At 39.7% G+C, this 14,533-nt stretch overlaps 1 protein-coding gene across 8 annotated transcripts in view; it reads right to left on the reverse strand.

Annotated features, from left to right (window-relative positions):
- GRIK1 (glutamate ionotropic receptor kainate type subunit 1) overlaps positions 1 to 14,533 on the reverse strand; it is a 512,490-nt gene that overhangs the window by 70,489 nt on the left and 427,468 nt on the right. For all 8 annotated transcript variants that reach the window (XR_008889112.1, XR_008889113.1, XM_056559535.1 and 5 more), the window contains 2 exons: positions 12,603 to 12,806; positions 7,540 to 7,763 (listed from right to left, as the gene is read on the reverse strand). Coding sequence is in view for 6 of the 8 variants with exons in the window: in XM_056559535.1 (XP_056415510.1) it covers positions 7,540 to 7,763; positions 12,603 to 12,806 (428 nt within the window). In the remaining 2 variants the exon portion in view is untranslated. The remainder of the gene's footprint in view (positions 1 to 7,539; positions 7,764 to 12,602; positions 12,807 to 14,533) is intronic.

Raw genomic sequence — 14,533 nt, forward strand, 5'->3', positions numbered from 1 at the left:
GCTGGGTAGATGGAGCTTGCCTCGTGTAGATGGCGTGTGACGTCAGCTTGAGCCGGAGCTGACCAGGTAAAATCAGGACCGGACACTAGTCTAGGTCGACTAATGCGTGGGGAATCCACAATGTGATGGATTTGCTCCGTAAACTAGAGCTTAGATTCATAAAGAGCATAAATGCCAGTGAACAAAATCGGTGCATAAGACTAGACGCGTTTCAGGGTTCTCAGATACGACCCTTTCCTCAGTAGTCATAATGGTTAAAAGCAATGTTTGTCTATTTATAGGAGTACGAATCCCATGATTCAACAGTGTTCTAAGTGATAACAGAAACATGAAATGGATGATCAAAATAGGGAATTACCTAGAGAGCAAAAGTAAATGTGAATACCGTCAGAAGACGGAAATTGGATTACGTGTATGGGTGAAACTGACTAAACTTTGTGTCAGATTGCAATTGAGTATCTTTCCCACAATTGCAATGAAGATAATATTAATAGAATTGAAATGTAGATGAAAATAAAAATAAGGATAAAGATGAAACATAGAAATAAAAATGAGGGTGTAGTTACAAATAGAAATGAAAGTAAAAGTGAAATAAAAATATAATGGAAAAGATAAAAAATAATAATAAATAAAAAATAAAAAAAGGGGGATTGGATGAGATTAAATACATAAATGAATCGATGATGGTGGAATGAATACAGAAATATAGATGAAAATAAAAATAAATATAAATATATAAAAATAAAAATAAAAATGAAAATAAAAATAAATATAAATGTATATAAAAATAAATATAAAAATGAGAATAAAAATAAAAATGAACATAAAAATAAAAATAAAAATAAAATTAAAAATGGAATAAAGTAAAAATAATAATAATAATAATAAAAATGATAATCATGAAAATAAAATAATATAGAGAATGAAAATAAGTATAAATAGAAATAATATATAATAAATAGAAATAAGAAAAATAATGAAAAATAATAAAAATAAATATAAATATAAAAATAAAAAGATATAAATAAGATGTCAGAGTAGAGGATGGAGTCAGTCCATGGGGCACCCCCCAAAGCACTACAGGGGTGATCCCATGGGCCAAGTGCATCCCCTACAAAAATCCAAATAGTTCAAAACTGGAGTTGAGTCCCCCTGGTTCTAAAGTTGCAAATTCAAAGATCTTCTTACTTTCAGCCTTGGACATCTTAAGCAGATAACTGCCACCGCGCCAATCCTGTTTGACTAATTGGAAACCAGTGAAGGAGAGAGAAGACATATCGCTATTATGAATGGTAGAAAAGTGAGCTGATAACGGGTGTTTTAAGTTTTTATTTTTTATGTTATTGAGGTGTTCAGCTATCCTCATCTTAAGGGCCCTTTTGGTACGACCCACATATTGCTTTTTGCAGCCGCATTCTATTATGTATAGTACCCCTTTTGAATTGCAGGTAATTAACTCTTCTATTTTCCATTTGAACGTATTAATTTTAGAACAAATTTCTAGAACTTTCTTGGGGCCCTTAATTTTTATACAATTAGCACATATTCCACACCTCACAAATCCCTTTGTGTTTAACCAAGTGGTGTTCTGTTTCCTTGGGGGAGCTTTTATGGATGGTGCAACGATGAGGCTCAAATTTGGGGCCCGAGTATATACTATCGGAGGACGTGGTGGTAAGAGTGCCCCCACCTCACGGTCTTGTTGTAGCAAATGCCAGTGTTTCCGTATTATTTTTTCTACTTTTTTATAAGAATTATTAAAGGGAATTACCAGTTTTCCTCCAAAATCGGCTTCTTTTTTTTCCTTAGTGTTTTCAAAAAAAGTGGTTCTGTCTAATGATTTAATTTTTTCTAGAGATTCTTCCAGGAGCTGATCGGGATAGTGTTTCTCCTTAAATTGATTTGTAAGGAGGTTGGCCTCGACCAAAAATTGGTCATCTGAGGTACAATTTCTTTTTAACCTTCGATATTGTCCCTTTGGGACGTTCATTAGCCACCTAGGTAGGTGGCAACTCGAAAACCCTATATAGCTATTTTTAGCCGTTGGTTTATAGTAAGTTTTGCAAGTAAGACCGTCCCGATCAGCGCTGATAACAATATCCAAAAAATTAATGGATTCCCTACTAATTGTAGATGTGAAGTGTAAATTATAATCTTGTGTGTTCAAACCTAAAATAAAGTGCTCTAAACTAGTCTTGTCACCCTCCCAAATTAAAATAATATCATCGATGTACCGCTTCCAGAGCACCAGGCCTGCGCCAAGATGGGGTATGATGTTACTTTCCTCCCAGGCTGCCATAAAGAGATTGGCATAACTTGGCGCAAACCTGGTGCCCATAGCGGTACCAATTAATTGTAAATAATAATCCCCTTCAAAATAAAAATAATTATGTGTCAAAATAAATCGGATGGCTGAAGTGATAAAATTAATCTGTGATGATTTAATGTGCCCATGTTTCAAAAAGTGTTCGACTGCTGCTATCCCTAAGTCGTGTCGGATAATCGTATAAAGTGAAGAAACGTCCAAAGTGGCTAATATATATTTGTTAGACCACTCAAATTTTTCAATGATATCAACAACTTGTGTAGTGTCCTTAAGGTATGTGTGGGTTTTTTGCACAAATGGTTGGAGGAATCTATCTACGTATTGGGACAGGTTCGAGGTGATTGAGCCTATCCCTGACACAATGGGACGTCCAGGGGGATTGATCAGGAATGGAAAAATACATTCGTAACATCTGTTTAAAAAAACATTTCTTAAAAACTCCGTTACAACGACTAACAACTGAGACAGAGTATATACATACTGAGTGTAGACCTAAATCATGGTTCTATCCCAAACACCTTATGGGCCCTGATGTTACCACTTTCAAAAAATTAGTAGAAAATGATTTGAGAAAAATCCAAAAGACTAAATACCCGAAGGATAACATTTCTCAGAAAGAGAGAGTAGCTTTGAAAGAATTACAACTATTAGACACAGTCACAATCCGCCCCGCTGATAAAGGGGGTGCAGTTGTCATCCTCAACACTACAGATTACATACAAGAATGCAATAAACAGTTAAATGATTCTAACACATACCAAAAATTAAAACATGATCCCACTCAGGAATTTAGTCAACAATTACAGTTACTATGTAAGGAGGCAGTGGAAGATGGTATCCTCAATGAGAAGGAACATCAATTCATATTAGGGACCCCAGACCGCTTGCCGATTTTTTACTGTCTCCCGAAGACCCACAAGTGCCTGATCAATCCCCCTGGACGTCCCATTGTGTCAGGGATAGGCTCAATCACCTCAAACCTGTCCCAATACGTAGATAGATTCCTCCAACCATTTGTGCAAAAAACCCACACATACCTTAAGGACACTACACAAGTTGTTGATATCATTGAAAAATTTGAGTGGTCTAACAAATATATATTAGCCACTTTGGACGTTTCTTCACTTTATACGATTATCCGACAAGACTTAGGGATAGCAGCAGTCGAACACTTTTTGAAACATGGGCACATTAAATCATCACAGATTAATTTTATCACTTCAGCCATCCGATTTATTTTGACACATAATTATTTTTATTTTGAAGGGGATTATTATTTACAATTAATTGGTACCGCTATGGGCACCAGGTTTGCGCCAAGTTATGCCAATCTCTTTATGGCAGCCTGGGAGGAAAGTAACATCATACCCCATCTTGGCGCAGACCTGGTGCTCTGGAAGCGGTACATCGATGATATTATTTTAATTTGGGAGGGTGACAAGACTAGTTTAGAGCACTTTATTTTAGGTTTGAACACACAAGATTATAATTTACACTTCACATCTACAATTAGTAGGGAATCCATTAATTTTTTGGATATTGTTATCAGCGCTGATCGGGACGGTCTTACTTGCAAAACTTACTATAAACCAACGGCTAAAAATAGCTATATAGGGTTTTCGAGTTGCCACCTACCTAGGTGGCTAATGAACGTCCCAAAGGGACAATATCGAAGGTTAAAAAGAAATTGTACCTCAGATGACCAATTTTTGGTCGAGGCCAACCTCCTTACAAATCAATTTAAGGAGAAACACTATCCCGATCAGCTCCTGGAAGAATCTCTAGAAAAAATTAAATCATTAGACAGAACCACTTTTTTTGAAAACACTAAGGAAAAAAAAGAAGCCGATTTTGGAGGAAAACTGGTAATTCCCTTTAATAATTCTTATAAAAAAGTAGAAAAAATAATACGGAAACACTGGCATTTGCTACAACAAGACCGTGAGGTGGGGGCACTCTTACCACCACGTCCTCCGATAGTATATACTCGGGCCCCAAATTTGAGCCTCATCGTTGCACCATCCATAAAAGCTCCCCCAAGGAAACAGAACACCACTTGGTTAAACACAAAGGGATTTGTGAGGTGTGGAATATGTGCTAATTGTATAAAAATTAAGGGCCCCAAGAAAGTTCTAGAAATTTGTTCTAAAATTAATACGTTCAAATGGAAAATAGAAGAGTTAATTACCTGCAATTCAAAAGGGGTACTATACATAATAGAATGCGGCTGTAAAAAGCAATATGTGGGTCGTACCAAAAGGGCCCTTAAGATGAGGATAGCTGAACACCTCAATAACATAAAAAATAAAAACTTAAAACACCCGTTATCAGCTCACTTTTCTACCATTCATAATAGCGATATGTCTTCTCTCTCCTTCACTGGTTTCCAATTAGTCAAACAGGATTGGCGCGGTGGCAGTTATCTGCTTAAGATGTCCAAGGCTGAAAGTAAGAAGATCTTTGAATTTGCAACTTTAGAACCAGGGGGACTCAACTCCAGTTTTGAACTATTTGGATTTTTGTAGGGGATGCACTTGGCCCATGGGATCACCCCTGTAGTGCTTTGGGGGGTGCCCCATGGACTGACTCCATCCTCTACTCTGACATCTTATTTATATCTTTTTATTTTTATATTTATATTTATTTTTATTATTTTTCATTATTTTTCTTATTTCTATTTATTATATATTATTTCTATTTATACTTATTTTCATTCTCTATATTATTTTATTTTCATGATTATCATTTTTATTATTATTATTATTATTTTTACTTTATTCCATTTTTAATTTTATTTTTATTTTTATTTTTATGTTCATTTTTATTTTTATTCTCATTTTTATATTTATTTTTATATACATTTATATTTATTTTTATTTTCATTTTTATTTTTATTTTTATATATTTATATTTATATTTATTTTTATTTTCATCTATATTTCTGTATTCATTCCACCATCATCGATTCATTTATGTATTTAATCTCATCCAATCCCCCTTTTTTTATTTTTTATTTATTATTATTTTTTATCTTTTCCATTATATTTTTATTTCACTTTTACTTTCATTTCTATTTGTAACTACACCCTCATTTTTATTTCTATGTTTCATCTTTATTCTTATTTTTATTTTCATCTACATTTCAATTCTATTAATATTATCTTCATTGCAATTGTGGGAAAGATACTCAATTGCAATCTGACACAAAGTTTAGTCAGTTTCACCCATACACGTAATCCAATTTCCGTCTTCTGACGGTATTCACATTTACTTTTGCTCTCTAGGTAATTCCCTATTTTGATCATCCATTTCATGTTTCTGTTATCACTTAGAACACTGTTGAATCATGGGATTCGTACTCCTATAAATAGACAAACATTGCTTTTAACCATTATGACTACTGAGGAAAGGGTCGTATCTGAGAACCCTGAAACGCGTCTAGTCTTATGCACCGATTTTGTTCACTGGCATTTATGCTCTTTATGAATCTAAGCTCTAGTTTACGGAGCAAATCCATCACATTGTGGATTCCCCACGCATTAGTCGACCTAGACTAGTGTCCGGTCCTGATTTTACCTGGTCAGCTCCGGCTCAAGCTGACATCACACGCCATCTACACGAGGCAAGCTCCATCTACCCAGCGTGTAGTCTCCGGCTTCCAAGTCCAGCGGTGAGGAGATCGATACCATCAGCGCCTGCCAGCGCTTGGTCTCCTGACAAATTTCCAGCAGCGCCTGCCAGCGCACGGCCTCCCGGCGAATTCACCATCGGCACCTGCCAGTGCCACTAGCCTGGGACGACCATTACCGCATAACACCTGGATCTTGAAAGATAAAGCCACAGCACCATCTAGGACCGTTGACCGCCATCCGGGCACGGGAGCTGACACAGCCACATCACTCAGGACCAGTAACAGAGTATCCACTTTGACTTATAATTATCATACAAAAGGACATTTATACCTTTACAATACTCTAAAGACGATATATGAATTCATCTACATAGAGCTATTCTATATGCCAGTGATACATTTTTATAATATTTCTATATTTTAATTTTATATATCTAATTTTGTATATCCACTATATGTGTTTCTTCTCACAAGGGCCCTGTGAGGAATAATGCACTATACATTTTAAATAAATAACCATTGAATTATTATTGGAGTACGACCCAGTTACCTATTGTTCATATAATTAAATTACACTACCTTGGAAGGTCCGGGCAATATATATTTTTTTTTTGTACAGATTTGTAAATTACTTCTATTAAAAAATCTTAATCCTTTCAGTACTTATGAGCTTCTGATGTTAAGGTTGTTCTTTTCTGTCTAAGTAATCTCTGATAACACCTGTCTCGGGAACCGCCCAGTTTAGAAGCAAATTCCCATAGCAAACCTCTTCTAAACTGGGCATTTCCCGAGACACGTGTCATCAGAGATTACTTAGACAGAAAAGAACAACCTTAACTTCAGAAGCTCATAAGTACTGAAAGGATTAAGATTTTTTTATAGAAGTAATTTACAAATCTGTTTAACTTTCTGGAGCCAGTTGATATATAACAATTTTTTTTTCCTGGATAACCCCTTTAATGTTTCCTTTTCTATTCCAATGGAGTAACTAAAAAAACCTGAAATGATGGTGGACATTAAAGGGGTACTCCGCTGCACCAGTGTTAGGAACCTTTTGTTCCGGACACTTGGAGGGGGCTGTGAGGTCGTGATGTCATGGCTACGCCTTTTCATGATGTCATGCCATGCCCCCTCAATGCAAGTCTATGGGAGGGGGCGTGGCGGCCGCCACGCCCCCTCCCATGGACTTTCATTGAGGGGGCATGGCATGACATCATGAGGGTGTGTGGCCATGACATCATGACCCCGCCGCCTGCACCCAGCTTTCTAAATGGCGGTAGGACCCCCGACAATCAGACATCTTATCCCCTATCCTTTTGATAGGGGATAAGATGTCTAGGGGTGGAGTACTCCTTTAAGAACTGGGTTGGGGACCACTGCCCTACCATATAAGAACTAGAAACTTTAGAAGGCCATCTATGCCAAAACAGAGAAATTCTCGAATCCTGACATATAAGACCGGAGACAATATAAACATTAGCATCTAATATAGCTGAGATCAAGCAACACGTCTACCAAATCTACCTATACTGCCACTGTAATGGCAATATGCCATCATTGATCCATTGGGACAGTCACTTACCTTGCGATGACAAACAGGACACAACTAACTCCCAGGCAGGCGAGTAGGACGTACATCCATATGTCAGGAGACAGCGGGTTGAGGAAAGAGAAGACTCCAGGATTGGTGCCATTAGGTTTCCGGTACAAGATGCTGATTCCCAGGGTCATGAATGGCTTGGAGAAGTCTATTACCTTCTCTCTTACGTAGGTGATTGTGAGAGGAGCAACCGCCAGGTCGGCTTTCTGTGGATAGAAACCATGTATTTTTTTTAATGTTTTATATTTTTTAGTAACTTTTTTCTCTAAACATACTTTATTTTGCGTGGTGTTGCTTTGCTCTATCTTATAGTGCAGGAGCTTGCAGTCTGAGCAATAGAGAGAGTGAAACTAGTATCCATTGGTCTAGTGCATGAGCCTAACAGGGTTAGGCCTTGTGGACCCCAATGGTCATTGCTGTAGTCAGCGACTGTCTGTAGGAATCACATAGAGAAGACACAACATTGCTGGACTAGGTAAACACCCGGTTGGGTGAGGGAAGCATTGGCATGGAAGCAGCAGGATGGTTAAGGTCAGTATTATTCCTTTTGTTATTTTATACTATTGTCAACTGTTTCTAAAAAAAAAAAAAAATATATATATATATATATATATATATATATATATATATATTATGGGATTGAAGACTCCTTTAATGATCCAACCCCATGTATCCAATGGTTTCGTAGCCCAGCTTCTAGTGATTATTAGTTTGGTTTTCCAGTCCCTGGTGTCCAGCGTTTTATGAACCCAGATAAAGTGCTTATTAGTTTATTGTCTAATTCCCTGGTGTCCAGTGGTTTAGTAACCCAGATGTAGTGTTCATTAGTTAAATTCTTATTCCTTACTCAGCATTAACTTGGTAACCCCAGCACTAGCCTCCATTTATTTAGTTCCTCAGTCCCTGTAACCGAGATGTTATTGTCTATTTTTTAAGTGCCACATTTTCTGGTTTCCATTGGTTTAGAACACAACTCCTAGCATTTAGTTCTCTAGTCCATGGTGTCCAGTGATTTAGTACGAGTAACCAAGGTTTAGCACCCATTAGCATAGTGTCCCATTCCTGGTACCCAGTGGTATAGTAACACAGATGCTAATGTCCATCAGTTGAGTGTCCCATTCCCTGGAGTCCAGTGGTTCAGTAAACTAACTCCTTGTGTTCATGAGTTTAGTTCTCCAGTTTCTGTTGTTTAGTGGTTAAAGAGGTACTCCGCCCCTAGAAAACGTATTCCCTATCCAAAGGATAGGGCATAAGATGTCTAATCGTGGGAGTCCCACTGCTGGGAACCCCCCCTCAATCAATCTCTCCTGCAGCACCCCCTGTCATCTGGTGCACAGAGCGAGTGAGCCATCACGCCCCCTCCCATAGACTTGCATTGAGGGGGTGGGGCATGATGTCAGGAGGGGGCGGAGCTGTTACATCACAGTCCTCCGACCCCGACATCACCAGTCATCAGGCACATTGCGACGCTTGCTCCATGCACCAGATGACAGAGGTGTTGAAGGAGAGATGACGTGGGCCCCCAGCGGCAGGACCCCAGCGATCAGACATCTTATCCCCTATCCTTTGGATAGGGGATAAGATGTCTAGGGGTGAAGTACCCCTTTAAGTACTCCCGCCTCTAGCCTTAGTTTAGTGCCTCATTACATGGTGTCCAGTGGTTTAGTAACCTATCCTCTAGTGTCCATTAGTTTAGTGCCTTATTACCTGGTGCTTATTGGTTAGTAACTTATCCTCTAATGTTCATTAAATGAGTGCCTCGTTGCTTAAAGTCTACTGGTTTATTAACCCAGCCTCTAGTGTCCAGTTTAGTTTCCCATTACCTGGTGTCCACTGGTTTAGTAACCAAACTGCTAGCATCTATTAGTTTAGTGTTCCATTCCCTGGTGTCCAGTGGTTTAGTAACCTAACTGCTAGCATCTATTAATTTAGTGTTCCATTCCCTGGTGTCCAGTGGTTTAGTAAGTCAGACCCTAACTTTAAGTGTCTAATTCCCTGGAGTCCAGTGGTTTAGTCAGACCCTAGCCTTAAGTGTCTAATTCCCTGGAGTCCAGTGGTTTAGTCAGACCCTAGCCTTAAGTGTCTAATTCCCTGGTGTCCAGTGGTTTAGTCAGACCCTAGCCTTAAGTGTCTAATTCCCTGGTGTCCAGTGGTTTAGTCAGACCCTAGCCTTAAGTGTCTAATTCCCTGGTGTCCAGTGGTTTAGTCAGACCCTAGCCTTAAGTGTCTAATTCCCTGGTGTCCAGTGGTTTAGTCAGACCCTAGCCTTAAGTGTCTAATTCCCTGGAGTCCAGTGGTTTAGTCAGACCCTAGCCTTAAGTGTCTAATTCCCTGGTGTCCAGTGGTTTAGTCAGACCCTAGCCTTAAGTGTCTAATTCCCTGGTGTCCAGTGGTTTAGTCAGACCCTAGCCTTAAGGGTCTAATTCCCTGGTGTCCAGTGGTTTAGTCAGACCCTAGCCTTAAGTGTCTAATTCCCTGGTGTCCAGTGGTTTAGTCAGACCCTAGCCTTAAGTGTCTAATTCCCTGGTGTCCAGTGGTTTAGTCAGACCCTAGCCTTAAGTGTCTAATTCCCTGGTGTCCAGTGGTTTAGTCAGACCCTAGCCTTAAGTGTCTAATTCCCTGGTGTCCAGTGGTTTAGTCAGACCCTAGCCTTAAGTGTCTAATTCCCTGGTGTCCAGCGGTTTAGTCAGACCCTAGCCTTAAGTGTCTAATTCCCTGGAGTCCATTGGTTTTTTAACCCAGCTCCTGGTGTTTTTTAGTTTAGTTCTCCAGTTCCCGGTGTTCAGTGGTTTAGTAATACGTCTTCTAGTGTCCATTAGTTTAGAGCCTCATGGACACAAGTCCACTGGTTTATTAACCCAACCTCTAATGTCTATCAGTTTAGTGTCTTATTACCTGGTGTCCACTAGTTTAGTAACCCAGCTGCTAGCACCTATCAGTTTAGTGTCTCATTCCGTGGTTTTCAGTGGTTTAGTAACCCCGCCCATATGTCCACTGGTTTACTATCCCAGCTGCTAGCATCCATTGGTTTAATTCCCCAGTATCTTGTGTCCAGCAGTTTAGTAACATAGTTGCTGGTGTCATCTTGTTGAGGGCCATAGTCCCTGAAGTCTGGTAGTGCTGTACAGTGGTCCCTCAAGTTACAATATTAATCGGTTCCAGGACGACCATTGTATGTTGAAACCATTGTATGTTGAGACCAAAACTCTATGGAAACCTGGAAATTGGTTCTAAAGCCCCAAAATGTCATCCAAAAATAGTAAAAAGTGAGAATTAAAGAAAAATAAATAGATAACTAATATAGATAAAGAAAATCCTTACATATAAAAGTAATAAAGATCTGCTGGGAGCTGTAAATCACTGTATGTCAGTGTTTCCCATGCAGGGAGCCTCCAGCTGTTGCAAAAATACAACTTCCAGCATGCCCGGACAGCCTTTGGCTGTCCGGGCATGCTGGGAGTTGTAGTTTTGCAACAGCTGGGGGCACCCGGCTTGGGAAACACTGGTCTATGTAGAGGACAGGAGCTTCTTTGGGTACACACAATGTCCTAAAAAAGTAACATGGAGTCGCCCTCACCTGGTGTCCAAAGGAGCAGCTAACCCTGGCACAGGTAAAGTGTACAGAACATGTAATACCTCCCTGTACTGTAGGGGGCGCTACCAGACACCAGTCAGTGCATACGCTTCAGTAATACAGGAGTTTTACCAGTGAATGCCCATTCTGATTGGTCAGTTCTTCCAGCCATTGACACGTTTCACAGATCTGGACTGTCTGTACATTGTATGTTGAGTCTGGTTTCAACTTACAATGAACCAGAAAAGATCATTGTATGGTGAAACTATTGTATGTTGAGGCCATTGTAAGTTGAGGGATCACTGTATATGGCTTGGTCACCTATTCTCAAGCTAACACCTGATATCTCTTGTCTGTATATTATGAATCATAGATATTTTTCCCCTTTTATCTTTCCCTTTGTGACTGCTATGGGGTTAGGGGGTATACATATTGGGGGAGATTTATCAAAACCTGTCCAGAGGAAAAGTTGCCCAGTTGCCCATAGCAACCAATCAGATCTCTTCTTTCATTTTTAACTTGGCCTCTGCAAAATGAAAGAAGCGATCTGATTGGTTGCTATGGGCAACTGGGCAACTTTTCCTTTGCACAGGTTTTGATAAATCTCCCCCATTGTTGTATATTTTCTTCTCTAGCCATTCTTTTCTGACCACATAATACACCGTCACTCACTATATTACAGTCTCTGTATCTATGTCTGTAATGACCACAACAATCTCTACTAGGCAAAAATAAAAACTCTCTCTGGTTTCCCTCCACAGAAGCTTAAAGGGGTATTCCAGGCCAAAACTTTTTATATATATCAACTGGCTGCGGAAAGTTAAACAGATTTGTAAATTACTTCTATTAAAAAAATCTTAATCCTTCCGATAGTTATTAGCTTCTGAAGTTGAGTTGCTGTTTTCTGTCTAACTGCTCTCCGATGACTCACGTCCCGGGAGCTGTGCAGTTCCTATGGGGACATTCTCCCATCATGCACAGCTCCCGGGACGTGACATCATCATTGAGCAGTTAGACAGAAAACTTCAGAAGCTAATAACTATTGGAAGGATTAAGATTTTTTAATAGAAGTAATTTACAAATCTGTTTAACTTTCCGGAGCCAGTTGATATATATTTAAAAAAAAAAAAGAAAAAAAAAAAGTTTTTGCCTGGAATACCCCTTTAAGAACAAGATGTCATATAGATGATAAATGATGGTGCCTTGAAGTGTCAGCTTGGTGTCATCTATATCCTCATATAAAATATACCATCTTATTTTTCTCTAGTAGTTCATTGAAATAGGATTTACTGGTGGACTTATGTTTCCCAATCTGTGGCTATACCCAGCAATCTTAATGAGAATATATCACAAGTGAAACAACAATGGAGCGTTGTATGATGGATTGAGATAGGTTACGAGCGCAGCACACGGCATTCTTATCACTGTTCGTTTGAGGACTATAACTTAAAAGCGTCCAGTCGCTTCTTACATGATCGATGAGCTCTCGGACCATTCCGTTCCACTCTCCTTTGTCATTCTGTGCCCCGTATTTGCCATCTGCCACCAGCCTGACTTCATAAATAAAGCCAAGAATGTTGGAGAGCTCCTTGAGTAAATCCAAGCAGTATCCCTCGAATCTGTCGTTTCCATACAAGGGCTTGTCAGACTTTTTGTACATGACATATGGATCCTCCTAAAATGGAGAAATACATGGTAAATATGAGGCTTTATTATGTCGGGATCATACAGCATGATTGTGGGATGAGTATATGTTAAAGAGGAACTCCAACACACACTTCCATGAGGCAAAGCTTGAAACTCCTGGGTAGAGATGAGCGAACTTACAGTAAATTCGATTTGTCACAAACTTCTCGGCTCGGCAGTTGATGACTTTTCCTGCATAAATTAGTTCAGCTTTCAGGTGCTGGAAAAGGTGGATACAGTCCTAGGAGACTCTTTCCTAGGACTGTATCCACCTTTTCCAGCCCACCGGAGTCCCTTCAAGCTGAACTAATTTATGCAGGATAAGTCTTCAACTGCCGAGCCGAGAAGTTCGTGACAAATCGAATTAAATGTAAGTTCGCTCATCTCTACTCCTGGGCCTCAGTGCAAAAAAGCCACCCCTCTGCCATGTGCCGCTCAAAACACTAGCTTTTCTATTGCTTCTGGGTCTCTCTTAATGGGGCACTCTGGAAACTGTAATTGGAGCAGTATAGGGGCCTACAACTATATATGGGGGCAGTATAGGAGACTACAACTATATATGGGGGAAGTATAGGAGACTACAACTATATATATGGGCAGTATCGGGGCCTACAACTATATATGAGGGCAGCAAGGGGCCTACTACTATGTATGAGTGAAGTATAGGGGCCTATACCTATATATTTGGGCAGTATAGCAGTATACAGCTATATATGGGGGCAGTATAGGAGCCTACGACTTTATATAGAGGCAGTTTAGGAGCCTTCAACTATGGAGGAAGTATAGGGGCCTACAATTACATGTGGGGAGTATCGGGGCCTACAACTATATATGGGGGCATTATAGGGGCCTACAAGTATATATGGAGGAAGTATAGGGGCCTACAACTATATATAGGATCAGTATAGGAGTCGACAACTGTATATCAGGGCAGTATAGGGGTCTACAACTATATATTGGGGCATTCTAGAGTCATCTTACTATGTATGGGGGCCTACAACTATATGTGGTGGCAGTATAGGAACCTGCAACTATATATGTGGGGGCAGTATAGGGGCCTACAACTATATATATAGGATCAGTATAGGAGTCGACAACTGTATATCAGGGCAGTATAGGGGTCTACAACTATATATTGGGGCATTCTAGAGTCATCTTACTATGTATGGGGGCCTACAACTATATGTGGTGGCAGTATAGGGGCCTACAACTATATATGTGGGGGCAGTATAGGGGCCTACAACTATATATTAGGCAGTATAAGGGACTACAATAATGCATGAGGGCAGTATAGGGGCCTACAACTATATATGTGGGGGCAGTATAGGGGCCTACAACTATATATTAGGCAGTATAAGGGCCTACAATAATGCATGAGGGCAGTATAGGGGCCTACAACTATATAATTGGACAGAATGGGAGCCTACATTTACATATAACCCTGTCCCTTTTTGCTATACTGATATCCCATTTTTGCCTCAAGGGAATGCAGTCAACCTACAGAGAGCCTAAGAGAGTCCACATAGAAAAGAGTGGGGAAGCTCATTTTGAAATAACCATGTAGTTGCCCCACTCCATCTAAATGGAGATGAGCCCCCTTAGTTTCGTTCCCATGCCAGCGGCTTTACCCAGCACCCCGAAAGCTATTCCCATGCTGTAACCATGTCTTCCCAGATCTGATGATTTCACTGGTCCATCAGAGAATGAGCACATTGT

Source organism: Hyla sarda, chromosome 2 (genome assembly GCF_029499605.1).
Source record: "Hyla sarda isolate aHylSar1 chromosome 2, aHylSar1.hap1, whole genome shotgun sequence".
Taxonomy (NCBI): Eukaryota; Metazoa; Chordata; class Amphibia; order Anura; family Hylidae; genus Hyla; species Hyla sarda.